At 38.5% G+C, this 26,989-nt stretch overlaps 1 protein-coding gene across 2 annotated transcripts in view; it reads right to left on the bottom strand.

Annotated features, from left to right (window-relative positions):
• The window catches only part of POU2F1 (POU class 2 homeobox 1), a 102,376-nt gene that overhangs the window by 16,305 nt on the left and 59,082 nt on the right, over positions 1-26,989 (bottom strand). Inside the window, exons 2-7 of one of the 2 annotated variants that reach the window (XM_005524106.3) lie at positions 25,939-26,004; positions 19,230-19,330; positions 16,329-16,382; positions 14,584-14,703; positions 12,710-12,889; positions 6,961-7,087 (exon numbers count right to left, since the gene is read on the bottom strand). In XM_005524106.3, the coding sequence (XP_005524163.1) occupies positions 6,961-7,087; positions 12,710-12,889; positions 14,584-14,703; positions 16,329-16,382; positions 19,230-19,330; positions 25,939-25,996 (640 nt within the window). In that variant the 5' untranslated portion in view covers positions 25,997-26,004. The remainder of the gene's footprint in view (positions 1-6,960; positions 7,088-12,709; positions 12,890-14,583; positions 14,704-16,328; positions 16,383-19,229; positions 19,331-25,938; positions 26,005-26,989) is intronic. The other variant, XM_005524107.3, reaches the window with a different exon arrangement.

The raw sequence follows: 26,989 nt of genomic DNA, 5'->3' as shown, positions 1-26,989 counted from the left end.
CCTTTCAGCATGCAGAGTTTGGATACACCTCTTCTGGTAACCAAGAGCTGACCAAGAATTGCAGAACCCTGTAAAAATACTGAGCACTAATGAGATCAAATTCAACAGCTGAATACTAATCAAACCCACAAATTTGGCTTCTTGATCACCCCTCCTTCCTCTCCAAACCACCCTATGCCAGCTGCCTAACAAGAAGGAAGCTTTCTGGCAGACTTAAAGACCACAGCACAAGACAGAATAAGCCTAAATAACTCCCTTCTGGGTCAAATAAAGTAGCAGTCTTTTGGAAAAGTAATTGGAATTAAAGTTTAGGTAAGATACTGAACACTGCTCCATTTTAACAAATAGAATAAACACTACACTGAATATGGAAAAACTCTGCTACTATGAAAAAGTGACAACATCAAAGAACAGTTGTAACTGATAGAACCAATATGTATAATATGCTGTCAATCTACAAATAAATTCCCTTACAGTCCACTATTTGTACAGTTTATTAAGTCTCTGAGGAACTTGAGATACATGCCTGCATCTAAATATTTTAACTAGAAGCTAACAATTCTTTTTTTTTTTTTTGCATTTCTAATACAAAAATGCATCTATTTTTAAGGGACAGAATCTTGACAAAAATATACCTACAAATAGTCAAATGCCTTGATTTTACTGTGAAAAACATTAACTGTTACTTTTTAGGTACCTCCTGGCTAAATCAATTTCCACTATAACAATTTAAGAAGCTGACTAATTAAACTTACACTTCAATATACCTAGTCCCTAAAACCAGGGGGGAACAACAAATGGATGGAGTGCTATGCCACCATCAACTATGTACCACTTAAATTCAACATCATCAGCTGCCTGATCTACTACCTCTTAGCAGAATTAAGGCAGGGGAAACAGAATTTAGGACTTGATAAATACTGAGTGCGGAAATGGATGTTTTATGTGAGGTTAAGACCATAAAAGATATAGAAAGAAGGATTACCATGGTTAAGAAGGAGAAAACATTCCTCAGTAAGGGATACACAAGCACAGAAGAACTATCATCTGACAGTGATACTTGATTTTTGTTTAACAAAGAGCTGAATATGTATTTCAAACAGAATGTGTTTCTATCAAGATGCTCAGGACCTACAGAATACAGCCAGCTGCTTATGTAACATAATAGCACAGCACAGACAACGATGTAAATTTGCTTTGCACCACATAATCAACATGTTCCAGCTGTGTTTTTGAAAAGCCAGTGATGGAACAGAGCTGCTCAAGGAACTTCCAAGACAGCCACCTACTAGAGCTACACATTGCTTTTTACAATGCAAGTATTTGTTCACTCGAAAGAGGATTTTAGCTGCCGAAATCTAAATACTAATTAGTGAACAGTCACCTCTAAGTGCAGAGTTTTTGACCTTAATTCAGTAATAGTGAATTTTAAACTGACAGCTTGAAAGTGAAAGGGACAAACCCATCATACTGTCACTACAGAGTGGCTGACCAACAATGAAACAAAAACCAGGCAGCTGACAGTGATGACATTTGAGTTCTAGTCTATTGGTAACACCATCGATTACAAGTTACTGACTTGTCTTATGACTGCAATCAGAGTAATTAGGACTGGCCTTTTGTGACTTTTTGTCCCCAGAGACATCCCAGAGGATGTTTTTCTGGCATTAACAATTTTGCTGAAGAGCACAAGATGACTACACTCTTCCTAATTTTATTCTCACTCACATGGTCTGAAGAAATTATCATGGAATTATCAGTATAAAATAATCTGCAGATGCTTAATCTACTCTGTTTTCACATAGACACAAGGTGTCACAGGCAGAAATTGGAGACAGAACAAGTCAGTTCAACCTGCAGCTGACTGAAGCAATGATCAGGGGACGGGGAAAACAGCTAGACTGTTTTGGCAATGTGTCTCTCCCCCTAATCACAGCTTTTTCAGGCAGTTGCCATGAACACACTCTGGGCGCTCCTTGGCTCTCACAGGTGAGCAGCTCTTTTAAGACATGACTTGAACCAATCTAAGCTTCTCCTTCATTCCTTTTCTGACAAGAAATCGCTGAGGTCCAATATAACTTCAGTGACTTAACTTACAGAGCACATAGCACTGCCTTTTCTAAGTAAACCCACATCTTTTAGGCACCCACTGAGATCCTGGCGTTTCAAACACTGCTGTTCCCTTAGATACTCACGCTGGCACCACTACTGCTTAACATCTTTATTACCAAGAAAGCTGATGGGACAAAATATATTTTCAGCAGGCCTGTGGACAATACCAAAGATGGGGAAGTGGTCAACAGGCCAGAAGCCAGGGTCTAGACTAGCTGGACAAATTAAACCTCATGAAGATTGATGCAGGAAAATGCAATGTTCTGTGTGGGGGCTGGAATAACCCTGTGCAGCCATACAGGGTAGGAACTGGCTGGCTGGAATGCAGTTCCACAGGAAAAAGTCCTGGGGGTCTTGGAAGACAGTCTGATGAACATGAACTGGCACTGTGCCCTTTCAAGACAGCCAAGCATATCCTGGGCTGTACTCACAGGAGTGCAGCCAGCAGGTCAAGGGTTGTGCTTCTCCCCCTTCATTTGGCACCTGTGACACCACAGCTGGAGTCCTGCTGCCAGCCTTGGGTTTCCCACTGCAAGGCACATGGCCATCCCAGATTTTGTACATCCAAGGTTCACCAGGGTGGCTAACAGGCTGGAACAGGGAAGTGAGCTGCTTTTTTCAGCCTGATAAGAAGACTAAGGTGATATCCTACTGCTTTCTTCTAAGACAGAAAAGGACTCTGCTAAGGGTACACTGTAATGAGATGCAATGGATGTCAGAACATGGAAAACTCCAGCTAGATATAGAAAAAAATTATTTTTTTTAACATGATAGCAGTCATGGGGCAGGTACTTGAAAATGTTGCAGAAACTCCATTCTTAGACAGGTTCAATTCAACTGGCTGAGGCACTGAATAGCTGCTGTAATTGGACCTGCTTTGAACAATTTTACCTGGTCTCTAGAGGTCCCTTCCAACCCACATGATTTTTCTGAACCTGTAAAAGCTGCTATTGTACTTGTATACTTTACAGATGTTGTATTCCCAACCCCCTGCCCTGGTTTTAAGAGCCCAGTGGTATTATTGCATTAAATATGGCACACAAATCACCTATGTGGCACTCTAAAAGAATGACTGCAAGGAGGCAGATAAGGATCTATGCAGAAGTTTAGATAGTTTAGAGGTTTTTAATATTTTTTTTAATAGATATAATAAACATATCTATCATCATTCAGGATTTTTCCTGTAATGTCTAAGAGCAGCATGAATAATGCTCCAAGCCAAAAAACTCTTCCTGCAAGCCAAGAGTCCCCTAGGACTGATCTGGGGTTCAGTTTTATCTAAAATTAAACAAAAGATAAAACAAACATTCAAGCACAGACTTTTTCAGCATAATTTTTAAAAAGTTGGCCCAGAAGCATAATACATAATTCATCCCAAACTGATCTCCCAAAAGAGTGAATTTCTTCATGTAAGAACTTGACTGCTTTATCTCTGCCAAAGCTGCTCACTGGAAGTCAGCTTGCAAGACAAAGCCAACAACTGCCACATGAGTGAGGTCTCAAAGTCTGCATAACATGTATGAAAGAAGAAAATAGGAATGGATTTGGCCCAGCCAACTTCACAGTAAAAAAAAAAAAAAAATCACAAAGGCAGTCTTTAATTATAAATAACAACAGCTTGAGATAGGTAGACCCAGTTTCAATGTTTATAGCTAATAAGTAGCTTGTCTTCCACATTTGCCTTTCTGGATATTTTCTTTGTAAGTACTATTTCTAAATCTCATTGTGATACAGTCTTTGTTTAGATCTTAACAACTCCTGTTTGCAAGATTTATTTATATTAAATGCAGCACAATTTCCCCCTCCATTCAGATTTTTACTGATACAATTGGTATTAGCAATATCTCACGAGTAAAAAGGTGAACAGTCACCTGATGAGGGTAATATTTTTAAGAAGCAGCTCTAATTGTTGTAAGCGATGTTAAATTGATTATTTTAGAGACAGCTCTATTAGATACAAGAACAGATACAAGAGGTATAAAGACATTACAAGGTGCTACATTCCTGCTAGAGACTTCAACAATAATATGAACAACAGTTGCGCTGAATGAGAAAACATTCCAAATTTCTATTTCTATTCAATCTCCTGCATATCTACTGAAGCTTGAAACAATTCTTTCAGTTATGATGCTATCAATTACCAGCCATGAAAAATGGGAACTTTAAAATTTGTTTCATATAAGCCCCTAAATAGCCAGAAATCATGTGGAAAAGAAAGGTGACTACATTAGACATATGGCAGTGGATTTATGGGGAAAATTTCCTATCTGATGCTGGGAGCTCTAATGTGTGTGTTGAAGAAAGATAGTAGAATAATATCCTGATTATTGATTAATATTTTAGGAATTGAATTTCTTATATTTTTTTCAGAAGTTGGATCTCAGCTCACAATGTTCAACCCCTTAAAGAATCTAAATAGAGTTGCTGATAACTGCATTTCTCTGTACCCCTTCACCTCTTCAGGCAAAACATTTTTATTGAAATGTAAAAATTGTAAATAAAAAAATTTAAACAAAAATTGTAAATAAATGTAAACAAAATGCTTACATCTTCTACAATCTTGTTTAGGTACACTATTCTTCACTTATTTCCCTCAAAACTCTTCTCATTTAAAAACAGTGTTTCTCATTTACATGACTACATGGCATACACAACATATGTAGCATAGTCTGCAAAGCAAGAAATTTCTTCCAGAATACATAATCTATACACAAATCTGAATTTTTATGTTCATTATTAAATGTGTACATATAAGAAGCTCTGTACAGTACCAATGAAGCATCAAAGAAAAATATGAATGCCATTGGTTTTGAAGAAAACTCTATGCCAGTTTCTTCAGAATATTTACTATTTTATGAAGTTGACTAATGGAGCAATAGGACAAGAACACCATGGAAAAGTCAGCTGCAACAGCAAATAACAAAATAAAAATACACACTTTCTCAATCTTTCTCATAAATAATAATGTGCTGTTTGAGATCTTCTAGCAATAACCATGAAATACTGCAAAAAAAACATATCAAAAAGTGATATAAGGGGTATTATGACATACATGTTGCTTTATCATTGAGTGCTCATGAAGAAAATGAGATCTATTCAAGCATTTCAGTTTGGAAGGTTGTCACACACTAATGGCCTATGGTCAGAATTCAGCATATATATCTTCCTACATTTTTGAGCTATTCAGTTGTCCAGGCTGCACATTACTGTAAAACATGATGTCTCTACCTACACTGCGTCACTGATGACAGCAATATGCAGGTCTTAAATTGTAGTGAAGAAATAATTTTGCAGAGATGGCCTCTGGAAAAGGTACAATCTCATCTAGTACTTATTCTACTTCAGATTTTAAACAAACAAGAAAGCCTTGCTTCCCCTTCTATAATGCAAACTCATTTTGGAGGATGAATACAATTTGCTTCTCTTAGTTTTCCCACTTGTAAAGCATCTTCAGGGGTATTTTAGAAAACCAGCAGAATTTAGCTGAAAAATGTAGGCAGACATCAATACCAATGAGTTTTTTCAAAACAATGCTTTTGTGCTTGCTGTTTTCTTAAAAGAATTTATTAAAAAATAAAACAAGCACCTACAAGAAGAATTCCTGAACTAAATTTTAGTGGTTTGATTTTTTCTGGTACAGTATTTTAACTTTACAAGTTCTGCTTAATTTTAAGAAAGCAGTACATCACGAAATGCTTCCATGAATAGCCTTTCAGCCATTTTCTACCAGTGCTAGTATAAAAACTCTCCTAAATCAAGTCCTATTAAAAGGAAGGTAATTTTGACTAACCCTTTATTCAAATGTGAGAGCATTCAGACAGTAAGAGCCCTTCAGCGTAATGGAAAGCCAGTTCTATCCAAGTCATAGTATGTAAGGAATGATGCATGAAAAAATTGAAAGGAACAGAAGAAAATGAGGTGCGAAGAGCTGCTTTATAGGACAGCCAGGCTCTGCAGGACTCTTCAAGCATAACAGGATTTGCCTTCTGAGCAAGAATCTTTGGATTACCAGACCTGAACAACTGAGTAGAGTTCATGTAGAAGAGAAAAGGGGGAAAAAAGGCCACTGGAGTTTATCAGCATAAGAAGCCATGGCTAAATGCAGTTTTCTGTGGGCATCAACAAATGGGGTGCAATCAGCACCGTGATGCATTGCAGCCTGAACACATCAGTCCTCAGAACAAAGCTGCTGTACAACTTCACTGCTCTGACACAGCACCACCTACCACTGCCTTGTCTGTCTTTGGCATATAAGTCGTACCCAGTGCATTGCCAAAATATTATTATAAGAGCTGTTACACAAATCCAGCATTCTAGTTCTTTTCCCAAGGCATTAAGAATTATTTCAGTTTATGACAAAATTCATTGTACCCTCTTTAGGCTTAAGTACTTCTCCAGACTCCCCCAAGGACTTTTGATTTTGCAATCTATTTCCAGTCTGTCCTGCTTTTGACTGAGATAGAGTTAAATCTTCTTCTTAATAGTTGGTACAGTGTTGTGATTTGGATTTTGGATGAGAACAGTGTTGATAACACACTGATGTTTTAGTTATTGCCAAGCAGTATTTAGAGTCAAGGAGTTTTCATCTTCTCACACATCCAACCAACAAGTAGGCTGGGAGGCACAAGAAGCTGGGGTGGGACAGAGCTATGACAGCTGACCCAAACTGGCCAAAGGGATATTCCACACCACGTCTTCTCATGCTCAGGATATAAACCTAGAAGGGGAAAGCTGGCTGGGAGCCAACTGCCTGAGAGAAGGCTGGGCACTGCTATGAACCACCTGAGTTTCACATTCTCCCCTAAAAAACGCTATGTATGGTTGGCTTTTGTGGCAAGGAGCACTTACCCTGCTGCCCCTGCGGCGTTTGTGAGATGATGAACTGTGCTGGCTGCAAGTTGGTTGTTGGATGCACCAACACAAACTGTTGCAGGTTGAGATTCTGCTGCTGAAGCTGCTGCAAGTGCTGCAAATCCTTAAGGAAACGGGAAGGGGGGAAAAAAAAAAACAACAAAGAAGACAAAAAATGAAAAAAATTTTTAAAAAATGAAAAAAAAAAAGAGGAAACAAAAAAAAAAAGAAAAAAGAAAGGAAAAGAAAAAGAAAAAAGAAAAGAAAGAGCTGTGTGTTAGACATTTAAGTCAGCAATGATTCCCAATATAAGATTTCCTATCAGCCAGCTACACTCTAACATTTAGAGATAAAAATGGATGTCAAACACAGCAGAAGTCTTGCTGCTGAATATCCTTTAGAACGGCAATTTGAATTTCATTCTCATTCATAAAGCCAAACTTACTTACTAAATAACCCAGCAAAGCATATCCAGAACTATTCTGCTTTAAAATCAAAACAAAACAAACAAACAAATCAATCTCCCTTACCCCAAATTCAGGAGTTTTTAAATACATTAGACTTATCAGCACAAAGATCTCTCAAACTTATTTTTGTGGATGGAACTCTTCTACAAATCAAGCATATTAGCTGGGAGCATTTTTTTTTTTTTTTGTAACTACAGTCCCAATTACCATTTGAATCAAGAACAGGAAGGCAAAATATTCCTTGTTTGTACTCTGGTTGTTCAGTTCAAATTTCAGAAAGTAGCTAACTCAATTAGTAAATATATTTGATTTGTTCTGAAACAAATTACAATAAGCTTAATAGATATGACTATAATGAAAGATTAAAAGGAATAATCCAAAACACTGCATTATTGTAGAACCCTTCTTTTATGTATTTAAACCATTTAGGACTATTAATATTCCATAATTCAATGACAGGTCTCAATGTAAAATGTTAATCTCTGAGAAACTGAGTTTTCAAGAAAAAATGCTTCAAGTTGACATTCAGCTTGAGAGTGAAAACATAGAGAACTGCTTTAAAATACTGTTCCCCCTAACTAGCCTTTTTCTTTTCATCTCCAAAAGAGGACAATAACAAGAGCAACTGAAATTTCAAAAACACATTGTGAAGTCAGCCAACGTAACAGTGGTAATCCATGAAAACTATCTAAACACACTTATCGGATTTTTCCATCTTTCCAGGAAGAATCTGTTTCAAAATACTCACCAAACAGGTGGGAAAAAGCCTGAATGAAAGAAATACTTCCCACACTTGCAACCTCTCATTACACAAACCAAACCAAGCAGACAAGAAGATTCCCCCAAAGCTCTGTTTGCAGAGAAACCGTGTTCAGGTGCAATGGTGCCAGAAACAGTGCCCGCTGTGGCTGCTGGGAGCTGCTCATCTTCACACAGCCCCAAACACACCCGAGTTCAAGTGAACCAGAGTAACAAAGAGCTGCTTCTTAAGCTGCTCCTTGCACTGATGCAGGTTACTCAGCACTCCCACAATGTGCTCAGCCAGAGGATGGGACAGGCCATTAACTGCCAGCAGTGGATTTGGAGATGAGAAGTCGAGACAGACTGACAAGGAGAACTTCTTTCTTACACAATGCTGATATCTGTGACCTTATACTGTTTTAAATCTGTTAAAACTGTAACCTGGAAGTTGCAGCAATCTCCTTCTGGAGATGAGGGGTGAGGAATGTCAGAAAGGAAGATGAGGCAGGGGAAAAAATAGGGAATCCACTGATTTATGAGACCACAGACAGGCATTATAAGAAAACCACTACTTAACCTGCATTACACAGACACTGGCCATCAATCACTTGGGCTACTTAGCCCTGTTAAGTCAAAAGCATGCAGTGTAATAATATGGTAGACAGACACCAGATGGATTGACCAAGCAATGCTCTTTAAGAAACCAAAACTTTCATGTTATAAAAGAATGGTAAAATTTTAAAAAGTGCCCATGAGCAAAAAAGTCAATAGTATTGTTTGCTTTCAGAAAATCAGAAAATTGCAGAAATAATGCAATCATTCCTATGAAAACAAGGCACCTTTCCTTTTTGAGAGAGAGAAATAACTGCTCCAGTTCTATCATGGAAATCCATGTTTCTTATGACTTCATATCCTAATATCACATTGGTCAGAACTGCTACCAAAACCTCTTACTCAACATGACATGGATCTCCACTCATTTATTCACTGATTTTCAATGCTCAGCTGGTTACCTCTGCAGATTGTGCTGACCCTCCAGCTCAGAGGGGGCTCATGCTGGAATGGATGGGAGGACTGGATGCAGTTGAAAACAGAAATGGAAAGAGATGGGCAAGCTGACTCAGGCTGTGAACACTGGGAAGAGGAAATGGAAATAAAGAGAGGCTTCAGGATGAAAATAGAGGTAGATAAGAGAAAAAAACCAGAAACACAAAAAGAAGATTTGGGAAGACACTGTAGAAAAAAAAAGTATCAATGGAAAAACAGATAGGTTTAGGACCTCTCCCAATCAAAAGCAAACAAATGAAATCACCCCAAATGACCAAGTAGATCTCAGATGATTTGAAGCACCCCCAAAGGAGATGGACTTACATGCAAGAAAGAATACAAAGAAATGCTGGCAGTGTATCTGTAATATCAAAGGAGAGCTTTTTGTTTAAGACTATAGTATTCATAACACTGGCTACCCAGCTAAGACATGACAGCTCTTATCATCAGGCTCTTACACTTTAATATGAGAAAACTGTTTTTAAATTGAGGCCTCAGGGATAACTGATATAAGCAATCTTATTCTGTGCATCTGCCTTGGTAAATGGTATGTTGGCTAAGTCTTGTTTAAATACAGAAATATAATTCTGCAACACAAAATGAAAATGATACCTCCAAGGCTAATCACTCCTAAATAGACCTACCAGCCCCTCAAATGCATTTGAAATCCAACTTTATTTCCACCTTGGGAAAGTTTTATTATTTAGTTAATTATACCATTACAATAAATCTCCCAATAGCAACCACATGAACAAAGCTGACACTGTTTTCTTATACTGATCTTTTTTCCCTCAGTGTTAAAAAATCTGTATGCTAGCACAAGCACATAGAAAGAGATGGAAAGCCTTTCAGGGAGACATGCATGTCTTCTGGTGCTGCCTAGTAATTTAGAAAGATCAAAACAATCCAAATCCTATCCCAGCAAAATAATCTGTCAAGTGCTATGTCTTGCTGTGAGGAATTTTTTTGTTTAAAAAAAAAAAAATTTAAATAAATTTCTAAATTCAATGCCATTATTTCCAATTACAGCTTCAGCACAAACTTAAGCATCTGTGTCATTCTGAGATTTACATCATGTAAGTACAGAGCATAGATCCTGAAAACAAGGAAGTTTATGAAGAACCCCAAAAGCTGATACACAACGATTTAGTGTCAATTCAGGAGCAGCACAAGCTCCTCACCAGGTTGCTGCAGCAGATACCTTAAGTGAACTGCAGTGCATATTAAAGAAGTCATGCTTTTGCAATTAGTTAATTAAAATAAATATGGTAATCCCCCTGCTGCAGAGACCTGTCAGTTAATCAATTATTCAAAAATCATTGATTAAAACAAACATTCAGCTATTTGTATAATCAGCTATATGTTTACAATAGCAACACAAACAAAGCTGAGCACTGCTTACAAATCCTTGCCAAGAGGGATCAAAAAGCATGGTGCTATCTACCTATGAACCTAGATGGTAGATGTTTTCCATAAGTACCTCAAGCTATATCCAACACCTGCACAATTTATGCCCTGCACTTTCATCATAAAGAGCAGTTAACAAGATTCAACGAAGTTCCTTTATGAATCAAAATAACCTATCCTAAAAGACATTAATTGTAAAGCCAAACATTTAAGTTATTTGAAATGTTAGAAAGTACAACTTTAATTTGTTTTGCATGTGGCCACTACATGATCACATGCTATTTTTCAGAGAGCCTTTAGCCCACTCATGTGCACAAATCAGACAAAGCTGCCTTCAGAAACTCTTATTTGACAGCACATGCCTGATCTTTTCAACTCCTCTCAAACACTTCTCTGAAGATTTCCTAAGTTCTGGAGAAAAAGCCAGTACAAAACTAATAATTGCAAATGCTTCACACATTTTCAGAGCTTTGCACTGAGGTGGGAGAAAAGAAACATCTCACACACTCATCACATTGGTATCCACTGCTTTGGTGGCCTATTGGACAAACCTAAGGCCAGAAAGTTCAAGGTACAGATTGTGTTATAACCAACAACTTTCTTGACAAGGACATTCCCCATTTTCTTCTTGAAATCTGTCTGTATTATTGCCTACAGACAGTCTTAACAAAATTAAGGCAGGATCTTGAGAATTACAAGTTTCCTTGAATGCCACATCCTTCAGTCATCGCCACACCAGTGAAGTGGAATCCTTTGCTAAAAAAGATGTTATTTGGTGATATGAATTCTCACAGTGCAACAAGAGCTTCAGTGATAGGAATCTCATCAACACAGCAACATCAGCACTGGCCTTTTAAAAACAGGATGGCACCACTCTGGCCTCTCTAAGGACAGCCAGAGAGGTCAGAACTTCTAGACCAACACCACAAAAGTTTGTCACTTCAGCTAATGAAAACCTGATAGCACAGCTAGGCTGCTATTCAGCTAGTGTAAGAGCACAGCAAAGGATTGAACGTTTCACCACTGGACTTCACAGACAACTGCAACATTTCCATTCTTGTCCTTAGTCAGACCTCATGTTCACTTTTTAGACGCTCCATCCCGATTGAATGCAAGATAAAACAGCCTGAACAGAAGGCATCAGACAGTCTTGAAGAACTTGCTCACTCTATGAAGCAGCAACTTTGAAGATTATATACCCCACACACTTTGCACAGCTAGACTAGTAAAACTGGTATTATGTACCAAGAACTTTAATCTCTGGAAAGATGGACCTCAGCATGAGCAAGACAATCACCTACTCGTAGATACCTAAGCTACACATTTGATTATCCTTGTCCACAAGTCTAAGGATTTTCCATGCTACATAAACTAAGCACAGAGTTAGTGCCACTGCAGTCTCCACACTGAATTATGCCAGTCCTGGAAGACCCAGGAGGTTCCTTACTGCTTCTAGTAAGCAGAACATCCACAGCAAGCAGTTCTTCAGAACTGACAAGTCTTTAGTACCAGACCATGAGACTGGACAGATTCCAGCACCAAACTCATTCTCCAAGTTTTTCTCCAGATGCACAGAAGTGTCCATTCTTTGCCAATGAACTCGCAGCACTAAACACCAATCCAAAAAAGCACACAAATGAGTCAAGTCAAACTGCCATTCCTCAGCTCTACCATTTAGCTTCTAACAAGCGCCATTTGGGTCTGAAAGAAGCATCCTTTTTGACACACAGGCATCACTTCCCATCCATACAGGTATGCAATTGCACAGAAGTGCAATTTCTGTGGGCATCTTTCCATAAAGTATTTTGTCCTTTCTCACGCTAACTACAAGGAGGAAAATTCAGAAAACAAAGCATCTACTCAGATGCTGGTACAAGATCAGAAGCCCAGTGGAACAGCCAGCACACATTCCTTGCTAAGACTATCAAACTTCAACCTCATCATCCAAAGATGCAGGAGGAAAGACTAACAATACTCAAGGACTCTACAAACTCACTGAGCAAGGAACGACAAATTTTATTTGAATGGTGCAATCAGTCAAAAAACCTCTTTTGTTTTCCACCCTCTCAAGCCTCAAGGCTCACCTGTGCAATCTGTATTGGCTGAGATAGAGGGATCTGCGTCATCGGCGTCGCAGCAGAGGCCGAGATGGTGGCACCAGCAGCGCTGTGCTGCTGACTGGCTGAGTGCTGCACTGCAGCCGCCAGCAACTGGGCCTGCGCCTGTTGGAGCAATAACTGTTGCTGGGCTGGCGTCAACGTGAGCTATAAACAATTAGAAAACACAGCCATTAATAATGGGAAGAGCCACTTCAGCTACAAAGTCATTAGATAGCTCAGTACTAGTTATGTTAACCAGGCAATCCTAGGGCTATTCCACTAACTGGCCAAGGGCTCTGGCCATAAGGAAGGACAGCTGGCTACTCAACACAGTGTGGGAACCAACCTACCACAGGCCTGACACAAACCAAATTGCACCACCACCACCATTTGCACTTACTGGAACCTGACAGAATCTAACTCTACTCCTAAGTTTTCCTCACAACTCTACCAGGAGTTTCGGGGAAAAAGCAATTAAGTAGCAAGCAAAAGAAAAGAATCGGTATTGCCAGGATTTGAAAGGAAATTTACACCCAGCAGAACAGCAAGTGATTAGCCAGATGAATGTGAAGCAGGAATGCTGGCTATGGCTACTGAACAAACTGATAACGCCCCAGCTGCTTCACATTAGCATGAATCCCTGCCATATTCCATCATTTCCATTATGCCCTAAGATATAAGTAAAGAACATGAGCTCCATTTGTTTCTCTCCAAGTCTCCCCATCTGCCTTTTTCTTTTTCTTTTTTTTTTTTTTAAATAGAATAGAGTTGGCAACTTTACATCCCTTCCCTTTCCCAAACACACATTATCTCTGTGGAACAGGTGGCAGCAGTCTCTCCTTTACATGTAAATGAATCCTGATGCCCATATTTACTACAACCCCTATCTGCACAGGCCTGGAGTTTTGAATGTTTCAGTACAACAGACAATAATGAATTAAAACAAACCAGTATTTTCTGAGAATATAAAAAATAATAAAATATGCCAGGTTTTAACAACGTATCGAAACAGTCTCGCTTTTAAAACTTTCAATGCTTAACTGAAAACTATATAGGATGTTTATTTACATACTAACATAGGAGAAGATTTAACAATTGAACCTGAGATTAAGAAATCACTTCATGTAAGTGCAGGGATGATCTAACCTAACACTTCAAATCATAAATATATTGTTGGAGCAACTGCCCTAAGCTTATTAACACACAAACTCTTATACTGCAAAGCTGATTATGTGGAAGCAAATTCTTTAACCAGCCCATTCACAAAACTTGCTCTTGTTTGAAATGACTGAAAGCCTTTACAACGATTCAGAAACACAAGAAAGTCTAACAACAAATAACAACAATTATCCCTTATTTACTCCCAAAGCTTTGCAATTAAAAACCCCTAAAAATCAGGAGGTTAAAACAAAAAGGTTCAGTAGGCTTAAGGAAAGTACTAATAGAGTTACTTAAAAAGAAATGTTTTTGAGAAGATGAAAAATTAACAATTCCCATAATTTTTGTTTTTCACCCAGCTAGAAGATTCAGTCTTGTTCTCCCATGACTCACTTTAATCTTAGAAAAAAAAATAAAAATTCTCTTTATGACTGTCTCATTTGTAACTGTTGCAAAACAACAGGTTTTAATTTCATTGCAGAGTCAAAAGGGATACTGAGAACACAGAGGAAGAAATCTTTGCTGTTGTTGTTCAGAAGCAAATCCTTAGCGACAAACCCCAAATACTGCAGTCTGCTTATTTTTCTAAGAGAGTATTTTCTGTTGCCTCTTCCACTCAAGCTCCTGCCTAGGTGAAAGGAAGTTACAGTGCTCCTCAGTGAGAGCTGCGTGGGACTGCAGCATCCCTGGGTAACTCTTACCCCGGTGATCTGTCCTCCGGCCAGCATGAGCTGGGTCTGGGGTATGGCCGCCTGCACTGAAGGCTGCTGGGAAGGCTGGCTTGGCTGCTGAGAGTCCCCAGATTCTTCATTAGATTTAGACTAGTCAAAAAAAAATACAGCTCTTTATAGTGTAAAACAGATGTAAATGTATTAACACTGCTATCTCAACGCTGCACAATAAAAATCTTTCATCTGCATACAAAAAGCCCTTGGGTTTATTTTAAGAGTGTGTTTAAGCAATGGCTCTGTGTGCCCACCATCTCAGCTATGATTGCTCAAACACGTCTGTAGGTAATGCAGTTTAAACAAAACAAAGAGACTCTCTGGTCGCCTGTAACTCTCTGACATTATTTCCAGGTCTCACTTCATTTTACACCATGCAACTGAAGCTGATGCTACCTTTCACCACGAAGAAAGGGAAGGTTGTTAAAATTATTCATTGCCTAAAATCCTGAACAATGGAATGAGGGAGAGGAGATTGTGTTTCCACTTTCTCTATCTCCATCCTGTACCCTAAGTCACCAAACTGTTGGCTTATACAGAGCCTTTCTGAAAAATCCTCACAAGTTTCTCTACCTACAGCAAAATATGTAATATATACCGTGCTTTTAAATACTCAAAGCATTTATTTAATTGAATACTGTTTTATTTTAAAAGATTCAAGCTTATTTCGATTTATTTTTGTGGTTTGATTGTTTTTTTAAGCAGAAGAAATTGTGAAGACATGAGGGAGGAAATGCAAGTGCATGAAGTGGGGGAGAGAGTTTTATGATAATTAAAACTGGTTATGCAGAACACTACAATTCTGCATAGATTTGCATATTTTCCACCACCTGTTTTGGGGACTGCAGAGCGGGCTAATTAACATAAAGGCTCTGATTAATTCTGCCAGTCATTGAGCGATAATTACAGCGCAGGACTGTAAACATTCTGCACTGGAGATACAGCCTGTTTGCCAACATCTCTCTCAGGGATGGAAGTTTACCATGGCAACCAAGGCAATTTTCTGCCTCCTTCCTCTTAGAAAGGAAGGTCACTATACCTCCTCTTCTTTCCAAATTGTTATTATGTATAAGTGGGTCCACATTCTATTGCATTTCATGTAATGCACTACCTACATTCTTTAATAACAAGCAATACTGAAACCAGTTTTCAATAAAACTGCATCCCTTGCCCCTTAATATAGTACAGAGAGGAGCAGAATGTTAACAGATAAACTGAAGTGTTCAGCATCACAGGAAAGTTTGAAAGCTTTGTTGTCTCACGTACATTATTAAACAACAATTACTCTGACTTTGAAATCACTGTGTGTTATTTACACAAGCAGTCTAAACTAGCCACATTACACAACTAATGCTACATTATATTCCTATATTCAGTTACCAGAAGTAAGGACAAATTGCAAAGTAGTACTCACTACGTGATTAAAGCAAGTTAAAAAACAGAAGAACATGAAATATTCCTGGAGTTTTCATGATACCACACCAGACTAAAATTCAGCATTAAGTAGTTTTAAACTCCATGGTTTAAACAACTCCAAAGTCTGAATGCTTACAAATCCTGAACCTGATTTACACTTGTAAAAGTGTTATTCCTTCATACCTGTCACTTGCAAAACTAGTCAGACTGACAAAACTGAGTAATGTATCATAGGTTAAGAACTATCTCTACTGATGCTGTTTGGGATGAGAGAAGGATGAGCAGCAGAAGGTAACTGTCTTTACCTGTACATTTAAGGACTGAGCAGCAGCCTGTAAACTTGTTCCAGCGAGCTGGACCTACAACAGTGCAAAAATGGAAATGAAATAATGTAGAATCCACAGAAAACTAATAATGTAAAAAGAACAATCTCCCCACCCGCATCCCAACAAAAACTCCCCCAAGAACAGTGCATGCCCCTCTAACACCTGAATCAGTGGAATGGGGGTTGTACTCCAGGCTGAAACAGATCTCTAAGACTCTTTCACGATGTTTATCTACCGCTGACTGATGGTATCCCTGCCCAAGGATGTAGATATTGCCATGGATGGAGTTGAAACTGAGCATATTGGGGTGGACAGGCCAACTAGTCCTATTCCTGTCGGAAAAATCCAGGCCACAGGGCAGGGCATTAAGCTCTACTCATCATCATCCTACCCCCATTTCACAATGGGTCTTACCCCAACACTGCACTCACCAGCTTTCTGCTATGAGCAAGCACGTGCATAGCACAGAACCCAGAACATAACCACTCTCCCCCAAATTAACCCATTCAAGTATTTGCAGCCTTCAGCCACTGAAAAGAAGATCTCAACACAGAGGACCGGAGACACTTCACAAAGCCTGTATTGATTTGGGTATGCTTAAAACTTGAATTCAATGTTTGTAATTAGCAGGCCCAAAGAAGGTCTTGTGGGTGAGCAGCAATGAAAACACAGATGCTTCAAAAAGTGAGATTTTCAGAGTGCTTTTTTATCTCTAATAAGGATTTCCATTTATATTTTCATTTACTGAAACCCATTTGAATCAGTCTCGCCTTGTTTCTACCCGCACCCCTAGTTATAAAGAAGGAATGCTCTGTAATTAATTACCAACACTTTCAAAGGTCAGAGTAACAGCCTGTAGAGAATTCCATCTCTGGCCATGTTTGAAAACCACTGCTCTTTTGAAAACCAGGTGATATGTAAGGATACAATAAAGCAAAGCAAAATGTAGCACTCTTGCCTCTAGACGGAGGACCTCTATATGGTCCCCACATAAAAAGTCCACATATTTTCAAGCACAGGAAAAACTGCAGTACATGAAATTAGTAAGTGAATATTTTGAACAGGCCAACCTTAGAAGAGTCACCTTGGAAATATTTCCTACTGCTTTAGATGAAGGTACAGACATACTAAACATCATCTACACGTAAGCAAACATGCCCAGAAAAGCCCCTCTTCAACAGAAGCAAAATACAGTTTGACACAGATGATGTAATCTGTGCTTTTACCACGGATTAACAGCAGAGAATAGCCTAAATAACACCACCCCACCATCCAAACGATACACTCAAAATAATACTTTAAAATTATACAAGCACCATGTAAAAGACTGCAAATGTATTTTGCTCAGGTACAGCCAGCATATTCCTGAAAATCTCTGTGAATGCAATTTGGACATCCCTTTCACCGCACAGCCAACCTCTCCAAATTAGAAATTAAACTGTACCTGAATGCTGCCTACAGCCACGTATTTTGCATTAGTCTAGAGCAAAGCACTGTGTTAAGGTTGAATAATAATACCCCACTAAAAGCCGCCTCACTAGCAGAGGACAGTTCGACAATAGATTCCCACACACCTGCAGGTGAATAAAAGAATACCCGAGATTTTCCTTTGAACCAGTTTCAAGAAACGAATCACACTTTATCAAACATGAAATTATAAAGATCCTGACAACTGTTTAAATAAAAACATTTCCAAAGCAGGATAAAGCACTGCGCAAAACCCAATTACTGTCCTGGGTCAATCTATATAACAAAACGAAGACTAAAACAAACACACAGGATTCTGCAGAACAGCTGTATCTGTCTCCATGTTAAACACACACTGGCAAGCCATAAAAACTAGTCAGCTTCTCTCCACATAAAGGCAACCTACAACAGCCTATTGGTTCAGCAAATTCAGTGGCACTCCCTAGGCCCTATATAAACCAATCTGCTAGGAAAATTGCAATTATGTGACAAGACGTGTGGAATGTTCCATACAATAAAACTGCAGTTCAGAGCTCTTAAAAGAGGGCATAAAAGCTTCAGTACTTCAATTATACCACAATAACTGTGCAACCTCAGACCTCAAACATTCAAGGTCATCCAATTAGGTACAGTATTTTAAAGTTTAACTTGGTGCAGAGGAAGGGAAAGAAATTAGGACATTTGTTTTCATACATCAAGTGTGAACAGATAAAAAAACTACAAAAAAATGCCCCTTATACTTCTCTTCACCTAGGGATGCCCCATTTTGCTTCAGCCTGCATCTGAAGTTCAGCTTTGATTCCCTAAACACAGCAGCAGCAGAACAGAGGGATAGTATTAGAAGTCTGAATATCATCTGACAAACAGGTCACTGAAATAACTTTTTCGTAAAAAAAGAAAACCTCACAAGCTATATATGCTTAGTAAGTACAATCAACTTTCCTTCTAGTTAATCTGTAAGAGTGAAGTATTTTTAAGTAGATAGTGACAGTTTTGGAACCTTGGCAGCCATTGTGCCAACACAATCCTTTCCTAAAAGATTTAAATTTTGTCTTGCTTTTCAACATGGTATCTCTATTAAGGTTATAACAACAACAAAACAAACAAAAAAACCCCACCCTACTCAAAATCACACCACAATATTTAGGCATTCTCAAGTCCCCAAAAATGTGATCTGTAGTTCTCCCAAAGAGGTCTCACCCTATCTTGACATGTTCGGCAGCCTAATGCAATAAAGCGAGTGCCACAATTAGGACTTTTTCCCGTCCACGCTCTTTAACCAGGTGGTGTACCCATATTTACGTTCTAAAAAATGATTCCACATCATTCACAGAAAGAGAGAACATGGAACACACCAGGGCAGCTGCATTCACAGCTGCCTGAGTCTCCTGTTTGAAACGTCTCTTCTCTTACCTGATGAAGGTGCCCAAGGAAGGCCTGGGCCTGGGCTGTAGAGATTGCTCCTCCGACAGGCACAGGCTGCTTCTGAAAGTCCAGGCCATTTGTTTGCGTGCCTGGAGAAAGAGATATTGAAAACTATTAATTACTACTTTTAGTAAGTGGAATAAGAATTAACACTCCAACTTTCCTGCTATTCTCTCAACATTATATAGTAAAAAAACCACACTCTGAGTGTAACAAGAATTGCATTTTCCTAGTGAAAGTGGGATGGGAACTAGAGTTGAGGCTTTGGTAATAAGGCATTTGTCAGCTGAACAAAATCAACATTATATTTATTCTCTTTAGCTTCCATCATCTATTCTCTGTACACTGAAGATATTTAAAAGATGTGCAGATGTGGCACTTACGGACATGGTTTAATGGGGTTTAACTTGGCAGTACTAACAGTTGCGCTTGATGATCTTAAAGGTCTTCTCCAATCTAAATAATTCCATGACCTGTGTTTCTTTGTACAGTATTATCCCAGCTCTCTCAACACAGTTTGAGAACCAAATGGCTGTTTGCTGCTATGGTTAAACTGTGTTTCCACTCTCCATGCACTCTCTTTCCAGTAACTGAAGACTAACTTCAAGTTCAGAAAGTGCCAACAGCAAGGTTCATATAAAAGCCACCTTTCCTTAAAGATAGGTAAAATAACACTTGATGAAAACTTGATGAAGTCCCATATATACACAGCAGTTATGGACCACAGTTTTCCAGAAATGACTCCTCTACATTTCTGTTAAAGTTTGTTCAGAGGTCTCTTTAGATAAGATAACTGCCTGGGGTTGCTTCTGCTTTCACTTACTCTCATATAACTAAAACCTAGTTATTTTCCTACATTTTTGCAGCCCTTTCCTAAACTGCTCAGAAAACATGAAAACCCCCCTGTTATCCCAAAACAATCTGGGTGTGAGAAGAAAAAGGAGAAGAAAAAAAACCATATTTTTTTTCTTTTCTTTTTTTGGGTTACAGTGGCTAATAACAAGAAGGGAGACTCCAAGTGTGTTGGGCTGCAGGGAATTTCTAGAACAGATGATGCAATCTTTAAAATTGCGTGACTGAAATGAAGCAAAACCAAGCTGTAGACTTGCATGTTTACTCATCATGACAATCAGATTTTGTTCAGTACCTATGGGCAGGTGTGCATAGTAACTCCTACTTCAAAATTCCTTCCATCACCTACATTCTTTGTCACAAAAACCTAGGCTATCTACTGAGCAAGAGTCACAGTTGTTAAACAACAACAGGTGGTTGCTATTCCTTGGAAACATCTGCAGAAGCAAGCATGCATAAAATGTGATTAGTAAAATAGACTGTCCAATATTTTACACTGCTATTTTGACCTACAAACAGCTTACACAGGTAACATTTCCAAAGTCTGAGCCATTTCTCAATTAAATACAGACATAATATCAAGCTTTCTATCATCCATGTAAAGTATACCTAAGGTGGCCCTTTGATGCATCTTTGGTGGGGGTTCTGTGTGGGAAGATTTGGTTGACTCCCAAGGTTTCAAATCTATGCTTTGGGCCAAGGTTTACAAATTTAAGAGATGTACATGCAACCAAAGATCCACAGATGCATTAAAAATATTCAAATTTTAAACTGCATCAGATTTTTTCGCTTAATTTGACTAAAAATTCCAATTAAAAGTGAATGTAGGGACTCTCACTGGTCTGAATTGCTCTTGAAGGAATGCAACTCGGCTGCCTTTCTCCAAAGAATGGTATGTAAGATAGACTGTTGGAAAGAACCAGAAGAATCTCATCTATCTTCATTCTTTCCAGTAAACTTCAGAATTCTCTCCATGCAGAAATACAAAGGGAATGAAAAAGTGGTTGGGTAAATATATAAAAGTAATTCCTGACAAATAGCTACTGTAAGTCAAAGGAAACAATCTCCCACCTCCTCATTTAAGCAAAGGTTTTGAATGAGTTTTCAGTGGTCAGGGAGTGAAAAAAATACAGATAAGAAAACCTACTGGAGGGCAAATACTCCTCATTCCAATAGGAAACTTGTGGGGGATTAAAAAAAATATCTATTTCTGAGACAACCAGCTGCAGGCCTCACCTTAGGTAAACAGGTGAAGCTGTTCTAGTTAACTATCTTCTAAAAAAAGCCTCAAAAAATCATACCATATTAAAAGAGCACTACTGTGCAGGTGTGCAGAAGAAATGCTCCAGTTAGCACTTCTGCTGACTCTTAATATGGAAATCTGAAACAAGCCTCTTTGGTGATAGTTTAGAACAAAGCAAGCTCCAAGACTGATCTTAAAAATCTTCACAGCTCCCAGTAAACTTAGGCACTGTGAGGAAACATTTTCTTTAAATACAGTCTTGAAAGACCTCAGCCCTCACAGAACCAAACTCAGGGCAAAAAAATCCACATCACCCCTGTTTATTCTCTGTTCTACTACCTGCATCTTAAACTTTGATGTTTGGAAACACAATGTCTCTCCCGCTCTGGATGCAGCCTTAACTTTGGAAGGAATGCTACCCTGGCTGCTTGCATTTATCACAGGATGCCTATGACTTTTGAAGAAGAGCAAGAAAAATGAAGTGAGTCCAGCATATGAGAGGCCTTGCTTTTAAGGTGCTCAGAAGGATGACTCCCATGGAATCCAAGAAATCTCATAAGGAGTTGGAAAATGGAGCTGTCAGAAGCAGAAGGTTGGCCCATTGTAAGGACACAACAGAACTAGGATGCCAGTCTTGCTCAAGGTAAGAGTTAAATACAAAAACAATGATTGACTGATGATTAACAGACATGGAAGATACAATCACATGTATCCTGATTTTAACAGTCCAGGGTATTAATGTATTTTCCATCTTCATCCCAACTTTCCTAATTGCTAGAGCTTGCCAATACCCAAAACAGCCCAAAAAGAGTGGGAACTCTCCATGTCCCATCTCTCCTTTCTTCTTGGTTTCATCTCCATCCTCCCTGTCCTGCCCTTGCTGGTAGTTCACCAGTAGTTTATTTTGGTTTGGGTGCTCCACCCCCAGCAAGCTACGGGATGAAATTTCACCGTTACAGCCGAGGTTCAATGTAACCCAAGTTTGTTTAAATTTTGGCATAAATTCAGCCATGTGCTCAGCTACTTCACAGAGTTGGTTTGGATGAAAAACAATCCAGTGCTACTCTAAGGAAAGGAACAGAACAGTAGATTCTAAACATGGATTATTTTACGGCATTTTTGGAATTGCACCTGCAGTGGGTAGAGGCATGACAAGGCAGAGCAGGCAAGGTAACACTGCACCTGCAGTCAGGAAAACAACTTACTCTCAAAATTCCAGATTACAATCATCAGACTTCAGCCTGAGTTTGCAAGCTGCATTAGAAAAGGAGTGAGGAACTCCAGATCAGGGGAGATGTGGAATAAGGTACAGTAAAGAACTCAGGAAGGGAAGGCAGACAAGGAGAAGGACTATTTCAAAACCAGCTAGGGTGGGTATCTGCACTGTGCTCTGGGAGACATCTCACAGCACCACCACCACCATATTTTCCCAGGTCACTGCCTCTCTCCCCTTCTGCTGAAAGACAGAGAGATACCCCTGATACTCAGAAATTGTTGTTTCCCTATCCACACTTCCTAATAACAAGTTCAGCACTGATAATTGCCCAATTTTAGCAGTTGAAGAATAGCTCATGGTCTCTCTCCTACAGACCTCCTTCTTATGGAAACTGGAAAATCAATCTTTGGAAATGAAGTAATGCAAACAAGTATCCTTAGAATCCTTCCAAATAACTACACTTAGAATTCTAACTATTATTTTGCTGCTATGTCAACAAATGCCATAATAGTACAGTTTCCATAGTCATTATAACCTTGGTTTTCACAGCTCTGCATTCACACAGCTCTTACAAGAGAAGATGCATTAAGCAAACAAAAAGGTTGAGATGTTTTCGAAAATTTTACACTGCCTATAAAAAGGAGATGAAACAGGCTATCCATTTACTGTAAGATATTTTTCTTACTTCACCTTTCTCCAGCAGATACTATGTAGACTGTCTGCTCACAACTGAAGCCTAGAAAAGATTTCTCTAATTCTCCCATACTGGTAACCAGCTGGTTAATACATATTCTTAAGAAAACAGCCATCCAACAGCTCCTGTACTCATATGTTTTGGATGTTGTTTTTAATTGGTCTGAAATATGGGTTGGCTTTTCAGATGTTAAAAGGGAAGTCCAGTTAGCACAAAAAATTTATTTAAAGTCAAAACTATTTCAGGCACTGTATTGTGACCAATATATTTAGGGGACTTTACGATGTTTCCTAAATAGTCAGAGTCAAAATAAAAAACCCAGGTTTGTTAACATCCACGAAACTTAGCTGATAGCTCTGAGAACTACTGATGTCATCTTTAACCAGTGATAACTATTGTTTTTTCCCTGAGAACACCATCTCTGCCAAATGTAAATTCATGCTCCACACTCTGTAATTTCTCTTAACATTTTCAAATTGCATTATCTCACTACAGTTTAAAACAGGAATGACCCAAACAAGCATCCACTGAAATTTATACGATAGACTATTAGTGTTTACACAGCAGACTCAAGTGATTTACAGATGTCACTGGAAAGCAGACAGTTAGAGAAAGTTACAAAAATAAGAACTCTGAGTGTTTATAAAAATCATCATCACGCATTATCTGGGGAGCACAGGCACTGACAGAAAATCAATGGCACTTCCAGTTCCTCAGCATCCGAGCTGAAAGCTGACTTCTTTTCACTCAAGTATGCACTGAGCCCAGAACCATAATCTAAGTACCCCGATCACAAGCTTAAAATTACATTCTGTGAGTATTCCTTTCAGAGCCTAACATCTGCCAAGTTGACTAATACAACTGATGCTTGAGCTCCCAAAGAACATCACAAATGCCATCAATCACTATCTCCAGTGGTTTGGGAGCACTACATTTTAAAACAAAGCAGTGGCTGCAGAACAGAGAGTCCTCAAAAATTCTAGATTACTTTAGCTCATGTAATTTAAAAATCAGGATACAAAACTGGAAGGAAAGATGGAAAACATTTAAACTAAAGAAGAAATACTCCAAAAGTTTTAAACACCAGAGTCAAACTTTTGTAGTAACAAGCTTTTATGTTAGAGTACTAAAAAAAAAGCAGTAATAATTATATCCCCTTTAAACATGAAAGAACCTACATGCAGCTTTACAATCCATCCATTTTATGTCATGACCCCCACCTTCACAATGATGGTATATTTGCCTAAGAGAGCTGAGCTCTGCTGAAATCCTCCTCCTTACCAGCTCAGCTGAGGTGAAACTGCTAAAGTTGCACTGAGAGAAGTGTGTTGGGAATGTGCTCTGGAGAAAGCACATGGAGGGAACTGTGGTCACACAGGAGAGGAAATCTGAATTTTCTCAGAAGTTTGCATACATTCTCCAGCTACAAGGAGTCCAGAGGGATATCAAAAGCCATTGTTCCCTTGATGCTGTTTATGATCATGAAATATTTACAGCCCATATGTTTTTGAAATAATGTTTTGTATAATCTTAAACCATTAAATATGTAATAAAACACTTCTGTGCATAAAAATAATTGATACCACTCCCATTAAAAATACAATGACAATTTTAAAACCTGAGATGCCAGCAGCACACTTCAATAAAAGGCAGAATTAATAAGCAGGCAAAATTCCTTTTGACTGAATCCATATATTGGCAGAAAAAATCCAGTCTCTCAGATAAAGAAAATTAAATATTGTTAATTTCATCACAACTCCAGAGTATAAAATAAAACTCTTATTATCGAATCATGAAGAAGAAAACTTGATTTCCTCATACAAGGTAACCAGGCTTCTCTCAAAGCAACAAGTTCCTTCTCATCAGAATTTTCTCTTCCCAAATGCTATTCTGAGCTGAGAAAAGATTCTGAGCTAGGTTAAACTACTCAATTTCCATTCAGAACTGTCGTATCTCTTGCTTTCAGAATGAGCATTATATTACCTCCAGAAAGGAATTAAAGCATGAGATAACGTGATTAAGTTATAGTGGCTCAACAAGCTTCTTCAATGGCTTAGAATTTAGTCACATCTTAAGAGTGTGCCAAAAGGCAAACTGGCCCTGACACAAAATCTGTTCTCCCCCACCAAATTTCAGGGTTCTGTTCTAACACACTAAGAAATTACAGAAAAGCTGGCTAACATTTTTTTTAAATTTTGATTTTGATATATTATGCTTTCCATTTGACTTTTTCTTGAGAACTGTTGTGACAGCTTGAATGAAATCTAAAACGGAAACAAGATCAGGCAGTGGCCCACATCTGCCAGGGAAAATTTCAACCCAAAAATAAACTATGAAGCTAGAAGTGCCAAAGGTATGCTCTGCCAGGAAAAAATGAGACTATTTATGGAGAGCTAGTGCCACCAGAGCTTCAGTATTATCAGAAACATTACAGATAAGAAAAGTGGGGAAGGGAAATCTTATATAAAAAAGTGGAGATGGTGCTCCAATAAAGTAGGTATGAATAATGCCCTGTATGCAGTAGGGTTAATGACAGAAGTTTTCCCAGGTCTCTAAAATCAAAGGGTGTAGGTTTTGATTTGTTTGGTTTTGTGGGTTTTTAAAATCCCACTAAATGGGTAAATAAATTTTGCTTTTAATATCCATTCAATTCCACCAGAAAATATCTGTGCACCAATCGATCATTTCTTACCTGTGTTCCCGTCCCCACTCTCCATCGATGGTTTACTGGTTTCTGACGGATTGTTCATTCTTGAGTCTGCAATAAAACAGAAAGAAAGATAAAACAAAACAGCAAAAAAATCCCCAAATCTATTCATACCTTTTTGTTCAAGGGAAGTACAGAACAGCAGAAATTTGCTATGTACTTTACCCTAATTCAGATTATAACACACAAAAAAAGAACCAAAACCAGAACACAATACTGAATCTTCCAGATAAATATTATTTCAAAATTTTCTATGACATTATTCCCATATGTGATAACGTGGTATTAAGAGAATAAAAGACAGCATGCTGGAGGGCAATGATAGGTAGGAACTTAATTTTCAATACAATGAGAGTCATAGAAGGAAAAAAAGGAGGGGGGAAGAAGGAACAATGATTACACCAAGATTCAAAAACATTACGTCTGACCATCACGGCCTACATTATTCTTGTGTTTGTTCCCCCTGCCCCACCCCAACAAAAGGAAGGAAATTCAGTCATTATAATTAAATGGATGCCATTTTCCTAATACTGCATTTCTATTTTACTGGAATGTCACTGACATTAAGTTATTTTGTATTTCCTATATATTCATGCAAAACTATACAAATATAAAACAATTCCTTTTTTTTCTCCCTCTGGATGAATTGAAAAGTCTGTTCCTGGTTTCAAAGCCTGTCAGCTGAATACAGTGCAATGCAGAGGGCCTCTCCAGATGGCAGACAGAGAATATAGTTTCCTTATATAGGAATCTATACAGATGTTCTGTGTACAGCATCAGCTTTCCAGCTTATTACCTCCTCATTCCTTGCCACCGACCCCAGTGTGCCACATTATCACAAACCAAAATTACAAAAAGAATCTCAAGACAGAACAGCTCATAAAATGAGGTGTAAGCAAATCCTTGAGCACACTCTTCCATTCTCATAATGAGCTAAAAGCAAGTTCAATGAGCCTAAAATGAACCCTTTACTCCAGGATATTCTCTTCCTAGGTGCTTAAAAGGTTACCTCTGTCATGTACTTTTCATCAAAGCA

This window comes from Pseudopodoces humilis, chromosome 2, assembly GCF_049639895.1.
Source record: "Pseudopodoces humilis isolate 2021_Gansu_Grassland_sample_001 chromosome 2, ASM4963989v1, whole genome shotgun sequence".
Taxonomy (NCBI): domain Eukaryota; kingdom Metazoa; phylum Chordata; class Aves; order Passeriformes; family Paridae; genus Pseudopodoces; species Pseudopodoces humilis.
Note: the sequence above shows the minus strand (reverse complement) of the source record. Positions and strands in the feature narration are given on the sequence as shown.